Source organism: Manis javanica, chromosome 2 (genome assembly GCF_040802235.1).
Source record: "Manis javanica isolate MJ-LG chromosome 2, MJ_LKY, whole genome shotgun sequence".
Classification (NCBI taxonomy): Eukaryota; Metazoa; Chordata; class Mammalia; order Pholidota; family Manidae; genus Manis; species Manis javanica.
In genome coordinates this window covers 33,667,501-33,689,099 of record NC_133157.1, presented here as the reverse complement: position 1 = coordinate 33,689,099, position 21,599 = coordinate 33,667,501, and the positions used below count along the sequence as shown (strand labels likewise).

The window sequence follows — 21,599 nt, the reverse complement described above, 5'->3', positions numbered from 1 at the left end:
TGTTTATTACCATGCAGAGAGAAAGATTGTGTGTGTGTGTGTGTGTGTGTGTGTGTAATAAAGAGTAAGTAAGAGAGAAATGTGTAAATGTGTGTAAGGTTATGGGCTACCTTTCCTTCAGTTCCCTCTTTTGTTTTGAAAGTTATTTCAGAAGAGACTAAATATTCTGGTTGTTGCATAGCGTTAACAGAGCACCCTGTACTGCTGTTGTACTATCTCAACCCCATCAACATTATTACTGGTAGAAAGAGGCCTGCTGTACTATTCCTTGGAGAGCTCACACAGTAGGAGGTCAAGACTTAAACTGGAAAAGGACATGGAAAATTTCTTAGTTGAAAGAATAGATTTAATATTACTGAAGTCTTCATATATATGTGTTTCACGTAAAAAGGTTCTTAAAATAACATTTGAATTCAATATTCTATATGTATAAAAAGGTCTGTGGAAATTGTTAGTAAAGGAAACCTCACACCCTCCACACTGTGCTGTTTGCTGTGTCCTTCCACCCTTCTTCCACTATGTTGTTTATGCCTTTCCTTTTTACGAGTGTCATCTCCACCTATTGAAATCCTGTATGAGACTTCTGCTTCCAGCTGTATTGTGTTAACTTACACCAGACTTTCCTTCCTGACAAGAGATGATGAAATTAGCAGACAGGGACTTTAAAACAGCTATTGTAAATAGGCAGAGATTTAAAGGGAAACAGGAATATAGACAACAGACAGTACTGGACCAAGATTCATGAGAATATGGAAACAAATGAATTAACGTAACTTTCTGTCTAGACATTTTCTGCATCATGGTGCCAAGAGAGGGAATCCAAGCACAGCATGGCAGTCTTACTGAGATAGAAGACAGAGATTTAAAGTTCAGAAAGGCTAAGGAAGCTGTAATATGGGACTGAATACTGGAAAGAGGGAACTGCAGAGCAAAATAACTCCAGAAATCTGTGTAAGGGTACCCATGGACAACAAGGATATGGAGTTCCTATCTGCTCATGGATAGGACGAAACTCCACTAGACTTGGACAAAAAACCAACAATCTGTTTGCTGAGGCCAAGTTTACCTGAGTTCTTACAGCCAGAGTGGAGGGACAATGTTGAATACTCCGGACATTGAATAGAGACCCCAGAAGGTACATCTTAGTAATATGGCTAAATTAGCCCAAGAGTAAAGGCTACTCTGGACCTACCCTGTTAATAAAGCTTTAAAAGTCTCAAAATGATCAAGCTGATCTGGAACTGACATAGCTGCTTGTCAAAGCCAAGTCTAACACTTTTAAAAGTAGGAAAACAAAATCCAGACACTCAACTGATTTAATCTGTAATTGAAACCAATTTTCTGTACTTGCTGATAGATTTCCTGTAGTAAGAATATACCATAGCTTGCTGAGGAGAAGTTAGTGCATAACCTAGAATATTGTACATTCCACAGGAATGTTAAAACAATCTAAATGGGGTCATATCTCCCTCTTAAACTCCCCTTTCTCACTATTCTCTGTTCACGTATAAATTTGGGGAGGGTGGAGGTAGGTTGTTTGTGGTAACAGTTGCTATTTTGCATTTCATTAGTTTTGGATTTCATTTTTTTAAGAACAATATTAAGTCAGTTTTATAATTACAGTGATTTTAAGTGATGATCTTGAATTTTAATGATGGATGTTGAGATACAAAAGGCAGCTTTGAAAGTTACAGTGAAGCATGCTCCTTAAATGTATCCTTTGAATGAAAGAATAATACTGTGGATGGTGATGATGAAGGAATAAGAGCTGCTGCTACTTAATGTATTCTCCACTCTTAGTGTATGGATGCAGCTTGAAAAGGAAATAATCATCAGCACAGCATCTCTGCTCTCCTACAGATTAGTCTTTTTGTAAAGCAACCTCTTGGTTTTCTTAGTAAAAAATATTTCATTTTAAAATACATCTCTAGACACTTAGTCCTGGTAGGCCTGGGAAAATGTAGATTACTTCATGTCTCCTCAAAATTCCTTTCAAAGAAAAGAGTCAAGCTCGATTTGTGTTTTTGAGATAGAGAAGAGTAATAGATAGGAGGAAGGAGAAATTCTTAATTTCACTTCAAGGGGAGAAAAAAAAAATCTTGTAGTCCTTTGTTGACACCTTAGCTTCTGCATTAGTCATATATCCCTTCCTCCTTGGCCATGAGTGGACCAAAGGAATAGCAGCCCTCTGCAAGTTTGTCAAAGGACAGTGCAAAGGGAAGAAAACAGCTGATAAAGAGAAATGTAGGGCTTCCCACCCGTCTAGGTTTTACAGTTGTGTTTTTAAATCAGTTGATGGTTTCTGAATATTTGGCCTCCTTTCTCTTTTATTTCACTGTTTTTAATGTAACAAAATTGAGTGCTAAATTTCTAGCTCTAATCGTGAGATAGTATTGAAAGTCCAAGTATTTTAATGTTATAATGAAGGTTAACTACAATGGGAAAGAAGCTAGTGAACACAGTTAATACTGATAATGGAAGGAAGAACCTTTCCTCTGCTTGGGTGGGGAGCCTGTGAACATACTGACAACAGAGATATTAGCCATGGAAAAGACAATGCGTGGAAGCACCAGTAATGAGTAACTCACTGAATAGCTAAAGATAAAGGTTTACATACCAGTTTAACAAAAGAGGATTTCGGGCTCCGGAGGATGGACGTTTTTTATGATACTTGTTAATACAACTTTTTTGTAATAACCTGGTACCCAAGGCCAGTCACTGCCTGAATAGAGATGGGTTGAGGGGTCAAGGGGGTTGTGGCTCTGGCAGCTGACTTTCATAAAGCTCTGCTTTAGTTACATAAGGAAAATTAAGATAAGATTTCTTTCTGCATCTGCTGTTGGGTTTTTGGTCCCTTTGCTTATTTATTTATTTATTTTTTGTATTTGTTTATATTTTGATGGTTTTCAGTGCATTTTCACTTGCCTCACTTGATTCTCCACAGTACTTTTTAAGGTAGACAGGGCAAGTACTGTTATTCCAATTTCACAGGTAAGGAAACTGAGATTAAGAGAGGTTAGTATTTGTTCAGACTCACACAAGTAATAGTGGAGCCAAGATAACAGGTTAAGGTATTCACAATTCTCACTAGACTTCTGGGTTTAGCACTAACAAATTGAATAATTTATTGTCAATCTAGATGTGCTTTAAAGGTGTTGAGATTGAGTAACATTCTATTTGTTTTGTAGGAGAAGATGGTGTAAACTGGTTCATCAGTGACAAAGACATTGAGGTAAAATCAAATTGTTTTTAAAGTTATAAATAATAGATGAATAATTTCCATTAATTTGTAGTTTCTTTTCACTTAATTATGATAACCTAATAGACTTTTTAAAAATAGCAGCCATCTAAGTATCTTGTAAGATGAAGTGTGATTTTGGTATATGGGTGATTGAATTCTTCAGAAATGTGGCTCAGCCTTGATTTTTTTTAGTAAATTAATTGCCATATTGATTTAGTCCCCTGTCCCTTCTGTTTTTTCCCTGCCATGGTTAGCTCTCACCCTGTATTGCCTGGTACCACTATAAAGATCAGCACCGGAAATAACTGCTTCTTCAGGGTAAGGAAATGGTTAGTCTATATTTAGAATGTGGCAGGTGTTTGTCTTTGTCAATTATTAGCCGAAGTTGTGGCAGATGGTTAGAAAAAGAGAATAATTTTACAACTTAGTAAAAGAAAATTTTAAAGATAATTAAATTGTGCCTACTTGGGGCCTATTTGGTCAATTCAGCAGAATAACAAATAAAAGATGAAAAGCTTTTTCAAAGATGGAATTCTACCAACAAGGTAAAAGTATGGTTGGCATTTACATATTCCTCCTTAGATATTCTGTAGCTATGCTTTGCTAATGTTCCCTTGCAAGATACTAGATTTTGGCTAGATTATGGAACAGCTAGATTTGGGTCACTGTAGACAGAATGCATCTTAAAAGGACTCTAGTGGAAGGAAATTATCTCATTCTGTCTTAGAAATCATAATCTGATTTGTAGGCAATAACCCGGGCTGTTCAAAAGAAGCAATGTATTGGTAGCTATGTGGTTTTACAACTTTATAAAAGATAAAATAATAAAATAAACCTCTAAAAATTTAAGCAAGTTTCTCATTCAGAAAAATAGGGTATATATTCAAATAAAGAAGTCAGCAATATCATTGACTCTGAATGCCATGAGAAAATGTTTAAGTGATGCATATCAGTGCCCGTACTAGACCTGAACAGTAACTAGAGAAAGAGTCAAAAGAAATGGAACCATACTGAGAAACGTAAAAGAATGGGGCAGGGAGGGGCAGACAAAAAGTAGAATTTTCTTTATGATACCCCCTTTTTAAGTTTTTCTAACTCTTTTTAAGAACACACGTCACTTGTTGGGTTCTAAATTGAACAGACTATGGCTGTTCTCTTGAGCAGAGTGAAATTTCTTTTTTTTTTCTAATTCTTGATTTTTTTAAATTAAAGTATCATTGATATACAGTCTTACTTTGGTTTCAAATACACAACACAGTGGTTCAGCATTCACCCATATTGTCTAGTCCTCACCCCCTCCAGTGGAGTCACTGTCCATCAATGTAGTAAGATGTTACAGAATCATTAACTGTATTCTCCATGCTGTACTACCATCCCTGTGACCAACCTATATTGTGATTGTGTTAATTCTTAATTATTTTTTCTCCACTTAGGCCCAGATAGATAATAATAGATCATCTGGAAGATGGACCCACCGATACTATTCAGCCAACAAGAATGTTACCTGTAGAAACTGTGACAAATGTGGTCATTTATCCAAAAACTGCCCCTTTCCACAAGTATGTGAAATATGTTTCTTTCCATATTGCTAAAATCAAAATCTTAGGGTTGGAACCCTCTAACTTTAGAATTCAAATTTTATGTAATGTGTATGTTAAATTTTTGTGTAGGTCACAGCCTAGATAGTAGTAGATAAAGAACAATAAAGTTAGAGTCAGAAAAACTTGGAATCAATTTCAGCTTCCCACTAGGAGTTGTGTGACCTTAGGCAAATCGTTTCACCCTCTGTGCCTCTGTTTTCTTGCCTATAAGATGAGAAGATTGAATCAGATGATTCCTGACACCCTTTCACTTCTAAACCTTCTACTTTATAAGACAGTTTTTTCATTGTGGGATAGTTTTCATTGTTGGAAAATGAGTAGGTTTTTTTTGACATTTATAAATGTTTATTGATGTATATTGTGTTAAACAGATACATCAGCCTTTGAAACCACACAGAGTTAAAGTCTTAGACATTTCTTGACACATAGTAAGCCCTTAACAAATATTCCTTCCATAACCTACTACCTCTTCCAAATGATAGTCTTTCAGATATTTGGGACAGCATGTTTCATCTTCATCTTTGCTTCTCCTGGCAAAGCAGCCTCTTTCAGTTTCTGTTCCCCCCATGACTTAGCTTCCAGATCCTCATCATCCTGCCCTTCTCGGACACATTCTACTTTGTCAGTGTTCCTACAAGACAAGGCATAAGAGGTAGATGCTAGCTGATAGTACATGAAGACTGTGCCTTTTAGGGAACCACAAGATACAGATAGCTCATATTAAAGCTCTGGTTTCAGACATGTTGTTTGATTTTACAATTATGCTCAAGATTTGACCTTCATTGGGGTCTCAAATTGGAAATAACTGTGTGGAATTATACAGAAAAAGAAGAATTCATCTTTTATTTGAGACTAAAGTATTTTGCTGAAGAGATTTTCTGTTTGTCTACCACATAGAAAGTCCGCGCCTGCTGCCTTTGCTCCGAGAGAGGACACCTCCAGTATGCCTGTCCAGCCCGCTTTTGCTTAGACTGTTCTTTGCCTATGTCTTCTACTCACAGATGTCTTGAAAGGTCTTCCTGGAGAAAACGATGTGACCGATGTGATATGATGGGCCACTATGCTGATGTGAGTATTCCACGTAGAGCTAACTTGTCAAGCTCGAAGGCAATGTGCCCATTTGTACTGTCAGTCAGCCTACCTAAAAGAATGTTGACTGTGTATATACTGATAGTCATGTCCCTTTGGCCACTGATCACGTAAAGCAGTGCTGTAGTAGGAATCCTACTGAATGGTTCATCAGGAGGCAGCATCGTCAATATTGCAAACCCGTTAGCCCTTTTGCTTAATGTGCTTGCTGAATAAAGATTGAAATTAGAGAGGTATTTAATAAATAACAAGTAAAATGTAAATACATGTTGATGCATAGTTAGATGAAAATGTATACACTCTTAGCAGTTGTATACAGAGGTCTGTAGAAAACCTGGTGTGACGCTGCTGCTTGGTGACTCTTGCTGGTATAAGATTCTTAAGCAAGGAGGACTGATACTTTAAATCTGCTTATCTTAGTTCTTTCTTTAGATTAAAAAAAAGTAATCTAGAAGATAGATCCTTACTTGCAGTACATTAAATTATAGCACATTGTTATTTTTGACATCATTTTGTATCATATTTTAAATGTTTGTGGGGTTTTAGTCACAATTTCAAAGACCAGAGGGCTATAGGAATATCATTTAAAAAGTAAGCATCTTTTTCCTTAAATTTGTACTTCCCAAAGATGTGATACAAAGCACAACCACTTTTTTTTATTGATACATTGTCTTATTTTAGTTTCAAGTATACAACACAGTGAGTGATTCAACAGTTACTATATTATTAAATCCTCACCCCCACTAGTACAGCTGCTACTGTCAACATAGAAAGATGTTATGGAACCATTGGCTATATTCTCCATGCTGTGTTACTATCCCTGTGACCAACCTACATTATGATTGAGAATTTTTGTGCTCCTTTATCCCCCTCACCCTCCCTTTCCACCCACTTTAACCCCTCCCCCATGGTAACTTCCAGTTACTTCTCAGTATCTATGAGTCTACTGCTGTTCTTATATTCTACAAATAAGTAAAATCATATGGTATTTGTCTTTCCCCACCTGGCTTATTTCACTGAGCATACCTTCTAGGTCCATCCATGTTGTTGCAAATAGCAGGATTTCTTTACTTTTTATGGGTGAGTAATATTCCATTGTGTGTATGAACCAATCTTCTTTATCCATTTATCTATTGATGAATACTTGGGTTGCTTCCATATCTTGGCTATTGTAAATGATGTGGCAGTAAACATAGGGATGCATATATCTTTTTGGATTAGAGATTTCGTTTTCTTTGGGTGAATGCCTAGAAGTAGAATTGCTGGGTTAAATGGTATTTCAATTTTTAGTTTTTGAGGAACCTTCATACTGCACCAATAGTGGATGCATAAATTGACATTCACCACAACAGTGTAGGAGGGTTCCCTTTTCTCCACATCCTTATCAACACTTGTTATTTGTTTTGGATAGTGGCCATTCTGACTGGCATGAGATGATAACTCATTGTGGTTTTGATTTGCATTTCCCTGATGATTAGCGATGTGGAACATCTGTTCGTGTGCCTGTTGGCCATCTGAATTTCTTCTTTTGAGAAGTGTCTGTTCAGGTCCTCCACCATTTTTTAATTGGGTTGTTTGATTTTTGGTGTTGAGGCGTGTGAGCTCTTTGGATGTTAACCCCTTATTAGATAAATTCTTTACAAATATATTCTCTGATGCCTTGTTCTGCTGATGGTGTCCTTTGCTGTACAGAAGCTTTTTAGTTTGATGTAGTCCTATTTGTTCATTTTTTATTTGTTTCCCTTGCCTGAGGAGATGTCTCCAAGAAAAAATTGCTCATATTTATATTCAAGAGATTTTTGCTTATATTTTCTTCTAAGAGTTTTATGACTTCATGACTTACACTCAGGTCTTTGATCCATTTTGAATTTACTTTTGTGGGTGGAGTTAGGCAGTAATCCAGTTTCATTCTCTTGCATGTAGCTGTCCAGTTTTCCCAACAGCAGTTATTGAAGAGGCTGTCTTTTCCCCATTGTATATTCATGGCTCCTTTATCATATATTAGTTAACCATATTTGAGTGTGTTTATATCTGGGCTCTCTATTCTGTTCCATTGATCTGTGGGTCTTCTTGTGCCAGTACTATATTGTTTTGATTACTGTAGCTTTGTAGTAGAGCTTGAAGTCAGGGAGCATAATCCCCCCAGTTTTGTTCTTCTTTCTCAGGATTACTTTGGCTGTTCGGGGTCTTTTGTGGTTCCATATGAAGTTTAGAACTATTTGTTCTAGTTCATTGAAAAATGCTGTTGGAATATTAATAGGGATTGCATTGAATCTGTAAATTGCTTTAGGCAGGATATTCATTTTGACAATATTAATTCTTCCTGTCCATGAGCATGGAATAGATTTCCACTTATTTGTATCTTATTTAATTTATTTCATAAGTGTCTTACAGTTTTCAGAATACAGATTTTTCACTTCCTTGGTTAGGCTTATTCCTAAGTATTTAAATTTTTTTGGTGCAATTGTAAATGGAATTGTTTTCATGATTTCTCTTTCTGCTAGTTCATTCTTAGTATATAGGAGTATAACAGATTTCTGTGTATTAATTTTGTATCCTGCAACTTTGCTGAATCCAGTTATTCTTATAGTTTTTTGGTTGAGTCTTTAGGTTTTCTATGTATAATATCATGACATCTGCAAAAGGTGACAATTTAACTTCTTCATTACCAAATTGGATAGCTTTTATCTCTTTGAAAGCACTACCATTTTTGTAATTTTATTTATATTAAGTGTACATGTAGCCTTTTGCTCCAAAAATTAATCTGTTGAGATTTCAGATTAAAACAAACTAGAATGTGAATGTTTGGTGAATGTGTTTCTTGTATAAATAATATAACAATTATTGATTATAATTTTTAAAGGTCTTTTTAAACAAATAAAAACAGGGTCACTGTTCTGCATGCTGTCCTACAACTTGATTTTTTTTTCTACATAAGTCTTTGTAAATATGTCTCCATATAAGCTCAAAAAGTCTGTCCTTCTATTAGCTAACTTTTATTCCGTCATATGGATGTACCAGTTTATCCAGACATTTATCTATAATACATTTAGATTTATATTATTACCCTTTTTTTTTTTTTGAGCAAGTAAAACTGCAGTAAACATCTTTATATACTGCATACATGCAAGAGTATTTTGGTAAGTCAAATTCTAAATGAAATTGTGTAATTAAAGGATACCTACATTTATGGCTGGATATTGTCAAATTGCTCTTCCTAAAGAATTGTATCAATGTGTTCACCTGCCAACAGTGTTTGAGTGCTCCCAACACTATTAACAATTTTCAAAAATTTCAGCCAATCAGATAAGCAGAAAGTGATATCTTGTTGTTTTAATTTGTACTTCTTAGGCCATGATGACACTGAATATAATTCTCAAGACTAGGCATAGAGAATGAAGTTTTACTTCTTTCCAAAATAGTTTAAACTTATTTTTTAATACTAGGTCTTAAAAATAGTAAATCTAAAGGTGTGTTAGCTATATACTATTGTTCTGTGCATTAGATTGTCAATTGTAATTTTCTTAGCAAGATTTTCTATTTTGGCAAGTATGTTTGGTAGCATTTTTGTTACTTTTTTTCAAAGAGCTCTTATAAATATGGTCTTACTTGCCTGTGATAACAAAAGGGGCTCAAACATCATGAACATTTTTAAAAAAATAAGAAACTAGTACAGAACAGTTAAGAATGATCTGAAAAAGTTTGTATAATCAGCTGTGAATTAAATCTATAGCCCATTTTGCTTAACTTCTTAGTTTTAGCCTCTACTATATATTAAACTCTTTATCTAAATGGCTTTGAGGATTAGTAACCCCAGTGAATATAAGTTTTAAGACTGGGATAGGCTGTGGCTGACTTCAGAGAAGGCAGCACCTTTTCCCTTAAATCTGCCATGACCTACACTTAGGGTGTTTTGTAATTACATGGTGAAGAGTTCTGGACACCAATTGATCTTTTTCCAGCATGCTCACCTCGTAGAGGATTCCCTTGGAGCCCAATCAAACTTGGGCTCCACTGACTGCTTCTGAAGAAGCTTGTAGTCCTTTTACTATTCCAGAAGCTTTTCATGACAATTCACTTGGAAGCAGAGTCATTCTGGCCTCAGATTGCCGGAGCTCTAAAGCCAGTCCCATACATGCTTTAAATCAGTCTTGAAACCTGGCCCTCCACAGAAAATAGTTTCCCCTTCAACTCCCTCAAATGCTTGCTGCTTGTTCTTTCTAGACCCACTTTCCTTTGAATTAGGTTGGTTAGGATCAACCATTTTTCCCACTTGCCTTGGCTGCTTCTAAATCATTTCTCTTCCCTCTTTATTTAGGTATCTTTGGTTTATTTAAGGCTCTGATACTGTCTTCTACCATTCTTTGTCATTTTCATCTTCCCACCTACTGGACTTTCTGCTCATTCACAGAGGATTTGTGAAACCCTGGATAGCTATAGATATTCTGACCTCTTATCAATTAAGGAGATGAAGGAACTTTTATTTTTTTACTTTATAGATCTCTATAGCCACACCACAGATCTCTGTAATGCCACAGTACCAGTTGTACATGGAAGAGAATTTTTAGTGAAAACTGATGAGTCGTATTCATATTCTTGCTATAATCAAAGATATTTTTCTGCACTCTGCTTGGAAAATGCCTCATTTGTTAACTGTTATGTAAATGTCATTTGGTTGAAATTCCAGAGTTTTACAAAAGGATAGAAAGATGGACTGAGGCCTCTTAAAGTCAACCTGTATCATTGGTACCTTCCAAAGGAGGAGAATCTAGAGTGTAGAAAGAAGCCCAGCTCTGAGTCTGCCACAGATTCTCTTCTCTTGACAATAATCATTAAATATACAGAGAATTTTAAAGTGTGTTTGCACATTTATCTTGCACACATAGTCCCATTCTGTGAGCTGTATCTGACATTTCTAAGATAATAACTGCAGCTATGATTAATTGAGTACTTACAATGTTTTAAGCACTGTGCTAAGTGCATTAACTTCTGAGGAGAGGAGTGTTTTGAGCACTGCTATATCCTCAGCAAACAGTAGGTATTCAGTAGATATTTGTGATTGTGTCAGAGTCATTTATGTAAAACTCACAACCACCATATGAATTATATGTTATTTTTTACTCCCATTTTACAAAGGAGAAAACTGAGACTTTGTAAGTTAAGTTTTACCTAACGTCTCAAAGCTAAAATGATGCTATACTTCATGAGTGTGCATGGACTTAATGACATTTTAGGAGTTGTCAGCTCAGCTCCTGTTCAGAGACTCTCTCAAGTTTCTATCTTAAACCTGAAGATATTATAAATCTGATAAGCAACTTTGATAACCTCATGATATTTAAAATATCTGATATATTTTAAAGCATATGAAGAAAAATATCTTCCAAATAAAAATAAATGATAGTTAAGTTTTCAGCTCTTTAAAGAACCTCTGAAGGTCAGTAAGGCAGCATAGAATGTTGATTTTCAGCCACAGAACCAATCTGTGATGCTAGAGCCATGCTGTTCACAAGAGGTCATCCTTGCCTCAGAAGTCTACTCATTTTTGAGATTGTCACCCCTTTTTCATTAGAGCATAAAAACTAAGTTAATCAGTATCGGGTATAGTTGAGACCTAAACCTTCTAAATTTTCTCCCTTTCTTCAACAATTTTTTTCTCCAATTCTGCTCAGTCCTCTATCCCAGTCCATGTTAAATACTCCCTTTAATTTAAGCATCAGGTGCAAGAATAAAATGCAGTCCACTTGAGTTTCTCCTTTAAGTCAGATTTTATGTGGTGGGAGAAAATAATTCATAGGACATATTTTACTTGATTCCTTTCTTTAAAATTTTTATGCAATGAAAAATGTTATCTTAAATATCAGCTGCATACTAAATAATTTTGAGCAACTTGGAAGTTTATTTTTAAAATGAAAACTCAGTATGAACTGTGTAACACATAAACAGTAGTACTCAGTGAACATTTCTTCAATAAATACATATATAAAATGGAAAACTACCTAGTACTTTAATTTGATTTTGATGATTTTTTTTTAAAGGTTAGTTTAATCTTGGGGATTTCTAGCAAGAAATGTAAAGTACCTAGTACAAGTATCTTATAGTTATTATTTCATATTTGTTATTTATAGATGGAACTTGAGTATTTTTTTTTATCCAGGTAGTTATTTAAGCCTAAGGGTTTTTATTTTATCTTTAATCTACTCCAAGGAGCATGGAATGGTATTCATATGCCTTCTACCTCTTATCCTTTTTATGGTCTGAGATATTACCAGCCAGAAAAAAAGACTGGCTGAAACCCAACTATTAAACTGAACAACTAAACCAAGATTTTGAATTAAAGACTGACTTCCCTCATTCAGATACTTTGTATTATGGTTTTGTGTAATAGTGATTAGTTCTCCCTTTGTTCAAAAAACATCTCCACTTTTCCACTACCCAAATAACTTTCTACACTTGTTTATCAAAAATTTTTTGTTTGCCTACATGCCAAGCAGTATTCCAAGTATAAAGAAATAAAGATGAGTGAGGCATGGTCTCTGCCTTTGAGAAGCTCACAGTGTAATAAGAAGGGCACACATGTAAAAAGAACAATGTAAAAAGTGATGTGATGGACATACATCAGGGTGGTAAGAATTAAATGAGAGAGTATCAGAAGACTAAGCTTGGTGACTTGCAAATAATAAATACCTGAAAAGTATAGAAAAGAACATAGACCATAGGAGGGAGCCAGGTAACTGTGCCTATGATAACATGTCACCTGCCTTTGGAAATATCAGCTACAAAATAATGCCATAGGAACTCTTGGTCCAGGCTGAATGAGTTTTCCTGTAATCCTGTGGACTTAAAATATATATAAGGGTCAATATTTTTCGAGCATTTGTTTGCTTGCCTACTTCCTCTTATATTTGAAGACAGCAAATTGAGGAAGGACATCTCTAGCCATTTCTGGACTATTCCTCCTTTGTGACTCTCTATCTCTGCCACTTGTGGAAGGCCAGTTTTCCGTTGTATCATAATTTAATACATTGTCTTAACCGTGTAAAGAATGATTCACAGCATAATCCAGAATCTGATCACATCTCTTCATTTCTACCATTATCACCCTGGCACAAGCCCTGAGCATCAACTGCCTGGATTATTCTAAGAACTTCCTAAACCATTTCCCTTTTTCCTTGCCCCTTTGTAATCTGTTTTCAGTGGATGGCAGGAGTAATCCTTTCTAAACATAACCCAGATTACATCAGTCCTCTCTTCAAAATCCTTAAATATGACTTTGCATCTCTCTCAGAGTAAAAGCTAAAATGTTTAAAATTGCCAACAAGGTCATAAGGTGATCTGGTTTCTTCACCACAGCTCATATGTACTCCCTTCCCTGTTGCTTATTCCACCTGGTCTCCTTGCTATTCCTTGGAAGGCCAGACATGTTCTTTTACCTCTACCTGCTGTTCCAGGTATCCACAGTGACTCACTCACTCATCTCCTTCATGTCTCTGCTCAGATGTACCCTTCTTAGAGAGACCTTCCCTGACCACCCAAATTAAAATAATGAATTTCCATACCTTCAAAATTTCCTGCCCTCATTCTCTACTTTCTTTTTCTCCATAACACATACATCTTACATTCTATATATTTTTCTGTCTCCCCTATTTAGAATATAATCTCCATCTCTGTTTTCAGACACATTTGCTGCTATACCTCCAGCTTTTAGAACAGTGCCTCATCCATATAGGAGCTCACTAGGATTATTAAATAAGCAAATGAATGAGTTAGGAGCAGTAGACTCCACTTACCTACCCAACCTCTAGTCAAAGTTGTGGAATCCTGCATGTCATTGTACAGGCTGGGACATTCTCAGCTTAATTCTTTTAAGAGGTAGGCATTATGGTAATATTGGAAATATTTAAAATCAAGTTTGAACAGGCTTTCCAAAAGCCATAATACCTATAGTATGCATAAAAGGAAAGAAGGCAACGGATATCCTTGTCTTATTTTCCTCCCACTGTCTTTAGGAACCAATTCTAGCTTTTAAAAATACATCTGCATTGTTCTCAACTGATTTTCTTCAACATCTCCATTTTTTACCAGGTATTGGTGCAGTCTTGTGTTTTTGGTCTATCAGCTGTCAGCTTTCACATGTTAAAATGTCATCTTTCACTTTGTGGTGGAATATTCTATATCTTCTTCAGCGGCTTGTAAGGACAAATTTAAGAAAAGAAAACTAAGATTCTGATAACCTTTTACAGTTCAAATAGTCATGGACCAATTAATTTCCTTGCTGAACTTAAGTCAAAACAAACCACTGACTTATGTTCAGTTTACTTAAGAAAATGAAAATGACTAAGAATAGATGAGTAAAAAGTGTAGTAAACATGCTCCCCAACAAAAAAACTTTTTAAATAAAGAGTTTTTCTCTTTACAAGGTACCACAAAATAATTTGATATATAAAAGCACAGTGCTGAGGAAGAAAGGGAATAATTTGAGAATAAAAAATAATCTCTGAAATAACTAAAATATCAGAAGTATATCATTGTAATAGATTGGTAAGTACATTTAGATAAATATGTAGTTCTGCTACATCTATATGAACATTGCACCTACTTTTGAGAGTAAAGAAAAGAGAACCAGACTTAGGTTAGATATACTTTGTTTTCTCACTTTGCACATTTTAATGTTTAAATATAATGTTGGATCAGGGAATTATGGCCAGGACTGATTAATTTGCTTAATAAAAAATAATTGTTGAATAGGCTTATCAAATGCTTATTTCCCTGAGAGACCAGAATACCCCCAAAAAAGTTAAGTAGATTTCTGTACTTAGAGGTCTCTTATCCTCTTGATGGGTGTATATAAAGCTCCTGATAATGTTAGTGAAAATTCATGTGTGTTCATTGTTCAGGGAGCAAATCCCAGAATTAGTAATTAATAATTCATTGCAACTGTTCCCAAATCACCTAATAAATTATTGTCTGGAACTTTTCATAGTTAAAAATATATGTAAACTTCCAGAAATAACTTTAACAGATAAAAAGTCCTACATTTTTAACTGAAGGTATATGATTTAGCACAGTTAAAGATTGCGGGAGAAACCAGTCCTTATTTTGAAATTCTAAATGGTATCTTACCTAGTCATCTCTAACATGACAAATTCCCCCAGTCTCTCCAACTCTCCCTACAGTACATGCTTCATTACCTGGTATTAGTCACTTTCAGAAGACGTAACAGATTGAGAGCAAATTTACATTTTCTTGATGGAAGCTGTAAGAGTAAATGTGTAAAGGATAGACAGTTCCCTTTCTCCATTCTCCAATTTCCACCAAAAGAGGAGAAAGATTGTCCCCTTATAGTCAATCTATCAAAATTAACAGCTCTAAAAATTAAAGGTTAAATAAACTTCAGTTTTTTCATAGAATTTTATGGCCTTAGGAGTGAACTTACTCCCACATTGAGAAGACATCTTTGATAATAAAGCAGCAGACCACAGGGAATTTTGTTAGATTTCAAACTCATTATACCCCTCACTTTTTTCTTGTTTTTTAAATTTTTAATCCAGGTATAAAAGAGCACATAGACTTGAACTTGAATTTGACTATTAGATCTAATAATAGTAATAAATTCTGGGACATAGTTATCTAAGCTGTGAATGTGGGGAGTGAAATTAAGGAATTCAGATCTACATTAACATCTTGAAAGCTAAAAGTTTTTATTTATTAAACATTACCGGCTAAAGTCAATTCTTCTGAACTTTATAAATCCCAAACAGTTTTCTGATTGGGTTCTAGTAATCTCCCTCAGTTGTACATAGTGAAGGAAAATAGAACAACTGGGAAAGAGGTTCAACCCTTAAAAGTATTCTAAGACAATTATAGACATATGCCTTTGCCAGTTTGCCTTAAAAAAGACACTGTTTTCTTCAATTATACACTAATTAAATAAATTAGATATTCCATTTAAAAGGTCCTCTTGAAAATTTACAAATGTCTGTAGAACAATTCTATTTCAGTAAAAAAGAAAAAAATGAGTTCTGTATAATATATATTTATAAGTATATATAAGTATATATTTATACACGTAAGCATATACACACACACATGTTGTATGTGCATCAACAAAGATAAATAGGGTAGAAGACTACATACCAGGTGGATTTCCTCATCAGACTGGGTGTGGATTGGAAGAGGACTGGGAGGCATGAGGAACCTTGCCTTTCTTCATCTTCTTGTCATATTGTTTAATTTGTTTAAAAAACAGAGAAAGGTAATTATTTCTGTAAGATTTCAGTTTAATGACAAGTGTGATCTTAGTTTGTTGTATATCCTTCTAATGATTATTGCCTTGATTTAAAAAAAAAGCTATTTAAGAAATTCAAGAAATTATGTAGTATTGCAATCTAATTGAACTTTTAGTTTTATAATGTTAAAGTAATTCTTTCTGTAAACATAGATACTAAGGGAAAAGTATATACCCTAAGAACACCAATTATAGTGGGGGAGTTTCAGATTATATGTAAGAAGATATGACTCAGTTTTAAAATTAGTTTCCTTATCAATTGTTTTCTAAACTTTTACTATTCTTTCTTAGTTGTTGATCTTTTAGACAGAAATCAATAGTGAAATAAACTGCAGTGTTCTCAGTGTCCAGCCCTTCTCTCTTACCCACCTCATCACCCCACTAGCCACACCACTACCCTCCCCAGTTTAGGGAGAACTTTTGCCTCTCTATATATTTATAAAACTCTGGGACAACAGGAATGGTCTTATAGTGAAGTAGATGACATTTTTCAGTGGGTTAAAACACCCTCTTTGCACATCTCTATAATTAAAACACCTTCCCTGTTCCTCACAAACAAACCAGACCTCTGAGAAAACTGAAACAACCAAATCTGAACCTTTCCATGAATGATCAGAGACCTATGCAATCCTTGGCAGATACCACCCCAGTACCTAATACTAGCAAGATTTACATAACCTTCCTTTTTCTTTTTTTTCCTCTTTTTTTTTCTTCAGATGAACCAATAGAAAAAAGTTAAGGCATATTTAGAGTTGGTAGATTAAAAAAGGAATCAGAGATGACCTCAAATGAAATAAACTCACTATAGGAAATAAGAGGAAACTTGAGAAAAGCCTAATTGATTTTTTAGAGCGTGAATAGAGAAGATAGAGGAGAAGCAATCTAAAGTAAACTGAACAAAAGAAATTCTTACCAGAAGTAGACACCCAATATGAGAGAGGGAAAAGACACACATCTAGACATACACTAGTGAAATTTCTGAATGTCAGAAATCATACAAACATCCAGACCAAAAAAATATATATATTATAGGTACATATCAAGTTTGCATCAGACTTCTGTGCAGTACTAAATGCCAGAAGGCAGTGGAGAAATCTCTAGAGGCTAGAGCATTCTGAGAAAAATAGATGACATGGCCAAGTTATTGTTCATTTGTGAATTTATTGGAAAAAGAGTATAAAATTAGCAGCAGTGAACAGTGAAACTGGGAAAGCATCAAGTACATGTCTGAATACTTGCTCTTCATTTGTTTTAAATATAACATTTTTTAAATTCCTTAAACAAATATAATTTTAAAACTATAAAAATGTAGATCATAGAAAATTACAGTAAAATGAAAGGAGAAAATAAACCGTATGACTTTTAGATTACTAATTTAAAAAGAGGCAAGGGAACCTAAACCATCTAACAAATGATAGGAAAGAATGGAAATAGCAAGAATGTATAAAAAATAGTATGAGGACAAAAGTAGTACCAAATATATCAATTATTCACAATAAATAAATTGTGAATTAAGTGCTTTTAGTAGAAAACAAAGATACCAGTGTCAGAAACCATAAAGGAAATGAGAGGATAGCTATAACTAAAAATAATAATATGTTTATCCAACAAGGCCATTATTAAAATTAAATGACAAACCACAAACTTGGGAAATATTTTTATGAAATACATGACAGGATAATTATCTGTGATATATATAAAGTCCTTACAAGTTAATAGGAAGGAAAAACTACCTCAATAATAATAATACTTAATGTTAGGGAAGCTGTGCTGTGAAAGTCCATTTGGATAACCTTTCTGGAGTTCAGTGATGGATGTTTGCAAAGCTATAGCTACAAGAATGTTTGTCTCAGGCTTGTTTGTAGTAATGAAAATTAGAAGTAACCCAGTTAACATTGCAGCTGACTTAAACAACTTAAAATATATTGCATATACTGGACTACTATTCAGCTATTTTAAAAATTATATGAAAATGAATACTGAAATATAAAGAAGTTACTAGAACCTCAAATGAAATGTGTAAATTATAAAACAGTATATGAAATATAATTCTGTTTCTACATAAACATACATATTTAAATATATCTAGGCTTGCATTACAAATTTGGAATGCAGTATTCCATAATGTTTATTGTAGTTATGTCAGGAATTAAAGATGAGGTTTTTTACATCTGTTGTTCTTTATGTTCTGTTTTTCTAATGAATGTATACTCATTTTGTAACTTTTTGCCTTGTTATTTAAGATGCAGTATTCTCTTGCTGCTTACAGTCGTTTTAGGAATAATGTCATCAGTACCAATCTAAGCCAATATCCTTTCTATTTGTTTTTCTTCAATAGTAAAACTGACTTTTTTTTCCTTTTGGTGTTCAGTTCTATGAGTATATATAGCGTCATGTAAATACCACCACAGTCAGGATACCTAACAGTTTGTTCCATCACCACAAAAGCTCCCTCTTACTGTCTCTATAGTCTCACTCACCCTTCACCCATAACTTCTGGCAGCTATTAATCTGTACTCCATTACTGTAGTTTTGCTTTTCAAGAATGTCATAGAAATGGAATCACACTACTGTAAGTTTTGATTCCAGCTTTTTTCACTCACGTAGTATCATGGAGATTCATTTGAGTTGTCGCATGTATCAGTGGTTTGTTCCTTTGTAGTATTCCAGTATTATGCATTATATATACACTTTGTTTATCCATTAAGGGCCATTTGGGTTGTATATAGTTTTTGGCTACTACAAAAGAAGCTGCTATGAATATTTCTGTATGGTCTTTTGTGTAGATATACTTTTTGTTTTTCGGGGTAAATTCTCAGGCGGAGATCGCTTGTCAAATAAGTGTATCTCTAACTTTATAAGAAACTGCTGTGTTGTATTTCAGAATGACAGAACCACTTTGCATTCCCACCAGTAAAGTAAGAGTTCCAATATCTCTGTATCCTCATCAGCATCTGGTATAATCAATATTTTTTATTTTAGCCATTCTAATAGTTGTGTTGTATCTACTTCATTGTGGTTTTAGTTTGCATTTGCCTAATGGCTAACAGTGTTGACTATCCTTTCATGTGCTTATTTGCCATCCTTACATCCACTTTGGTGAAGTGTCCAGATCCTTTCCCAATTTTTAGTTAGAGTGTTTATTTTCTGATTATTGAGATTTAAGATTTTTTTTCTGAATTCGGATATACCTTTTATTGGATATTTGATTTCCATACCTTTTCTACCAACCTGTAGCTTCTCTTTTTATTATCTTGACAGTTGTTTGGCAGAGCAAAAGTTTTTTTAACTTGGTGAAATCCAGTTTATCAATTTTTTCTTTTATGGATAATGCTTTTAGAGCCATTTCTAAGAACTCTTTATCCAACTGAAGTTATCAAAGATTTTCTCCTGTGTATTATCACAAAAGTTTTACATCTTCATGTTTTATGTTCAGATCTATGATCCAGTTTGAATTCATCTTTGTATAAGATGTGAGGTTTAGATCCAAGTTCATTTTCTTTATATATGGGTGATCAGTTGGTCAACCCTATTTCTTGAAAGCCTGTCCTTTCTCCATCAAACTGCTTTTGCATTTGCCGAAGATTAAATGGCTACATTAGTGTGGATTGATTTCTGTCCTCTGTTCTGTTGCACTGATTTAGAAATCTGTCCTATCAGTCCTGTACTGTCTTGATTATTGTAGCTTTATAGTAAGTGTTAAGATCAGGTAGTATGTTTCCTTAAACTTTGTTATTATTTTAGAAAATTACTTCAGCTATTCAGTTCCTTTCCCTTTCCATATAAGTTTTGAATGAGTTTGTCATACCCACAAAAAATCTTGATGGGGCTTTGATTGGTATTGTGTTCAGTCTGTACACTGTGGGGAGAATTGACTCTAATATCTTTAGTCTTCCAGTCTATGAACATAGTATATCTTTCCATGTATTTAGATCTTTAATTTCTCTTACCAGTTTTGTGGTTTTCAATATATACACTTTATACATATTTAGATTTATACCTAAGCATTTCTCTTTTTTGGAAAAAATACCACAGCAAATGGTATTGTTTTTTAAATTTTGGCTTCAATTGCTTGTAGCTTATATATAGAAAAATGTTTGGAACAAAGTATTCTGAAATGTTTGCAATAATTATCTCTCAGATGGTAGTATTATAGGTGGCTTTTATTTTTAGTTTATCTGTATTTTCTATTTTATAATGAATATTCATTACTTTTATAATATTTAATGTTATTCTTTAATAAAGAAAAAGACAGCCTTCTAGACTAAAACTAGTACAGTATCATATAGTACAGCTTAGTACTTAAAGGTGATTACTTATATATCTACCTGACATATATCCTGTATGCTGTAAGACTATTGGTAAAAGAGGAGAATTCTATGATAATTAGAGAACTAGAACTGGATGACACAACATGATTACAAATAAAAATTGGCTAAGATGAATTAGGGTAACTTTCAGTGGTTTTAAACAATTTGCTCTATAATGTATTTGCTATTTATGATGGACTTTGCGTAACAGGTTTATAAATAAAATCTTGAACTTCCATTTTAAAATGATTTTACCTGTAGTTTATCTCTTATGAATCTAGTTTAAAATTTCTGGTACCTGCTAGATAAAGAAACAGTGCAGTATAGAACCTTTGAGAACTAGTTTACAATTATCTCAGAATATCAGCACCAAAGAGACAATGAATCAGCTCTTGGCTGTTACAATTGAGGGTTGCCATCAACATAGAGTTTTAATTGTTCAGGGTATGTTTTGTTTGTTTGTTTTTAATGGGAGGTACGAGTGTGCTGAGATTTATTAAAAGAGGGAGATAAACTAGAAAGCAGGAAAAAAGATCTCTCTTGAACTGTATTCATAAATTATGTATTCAATACTAAAGTGACTAGATAGATTCCCAAAAGTATAGGGATTTATCCCTCCAAGTTAATCCTTCCTGGTATCCACTTCCCCACTTTTCAAGTGGGAGCTCTCTGGTTACTATAAGGAAGAAAAGCAAGAGAGAAAGGCTGCTAAGGAAGCTCGGTCATTACTACTGTTAAAACATTAAGAAAAAAAGGGATGAAGAAGTTTGAATAAACTAAAGAAGGGTATATAGACCTTGAGAATGGTGTGAAGTACTTTTGTTTTTCATCAGTGATCAAGATAAAAAGATTTTTATTCCAAAAGTTAACTATAAAATATGAGGTCAGATTTATCTGATCAAATATTATTTCCTGTGTATTTTGAACAACTAAAAACATTACCAAGTAGATTTCAGTTGAAATCATGGCTTTCCATACTGATTGGTGAAAAATAGTTATGTAGATTCTGTACACACTGCTACATACATCTGTTGTATGTTTACAGTTCCTCTTTACTATGAATGACAAATTTT

The 21,599-nt window shown here is 34.2% G+C and overlaps 1 protein-coding gene across 2 annotated transcripts in view; it reads left to right on the top strand.

Annotated features, from left to right (window-relative positions):
* The window catches only part of ZCCHC7 (zinc finger CCHC-type containing 7), a 293,686-nt gene that overhangs the window by 234,065 nt on the left and 38,022 nt on the right, over positions 1 to 21,599 (top strand). For both annotated transcript variants that reach the window (XM_073227484.1, XM_036996562.2), the window contains exons 3-5: positions 3,189 to 3,232; positions 4,675 to 4,800; positions 5,740 to 5,910. In XM_073227484.1, the coding sequence (XP_073083585.1) occupies positions 3,189 to 3,232; positions 4,675 to 4,800; positions 5,740 to 5,910 (341 nt within the window). The remainder of the gene's footprint in view (positions 1 to 3,188; positions 3,233 to 4,674; positions 4,801 to 5,739; positions 5,911 to 21,599) is intronic.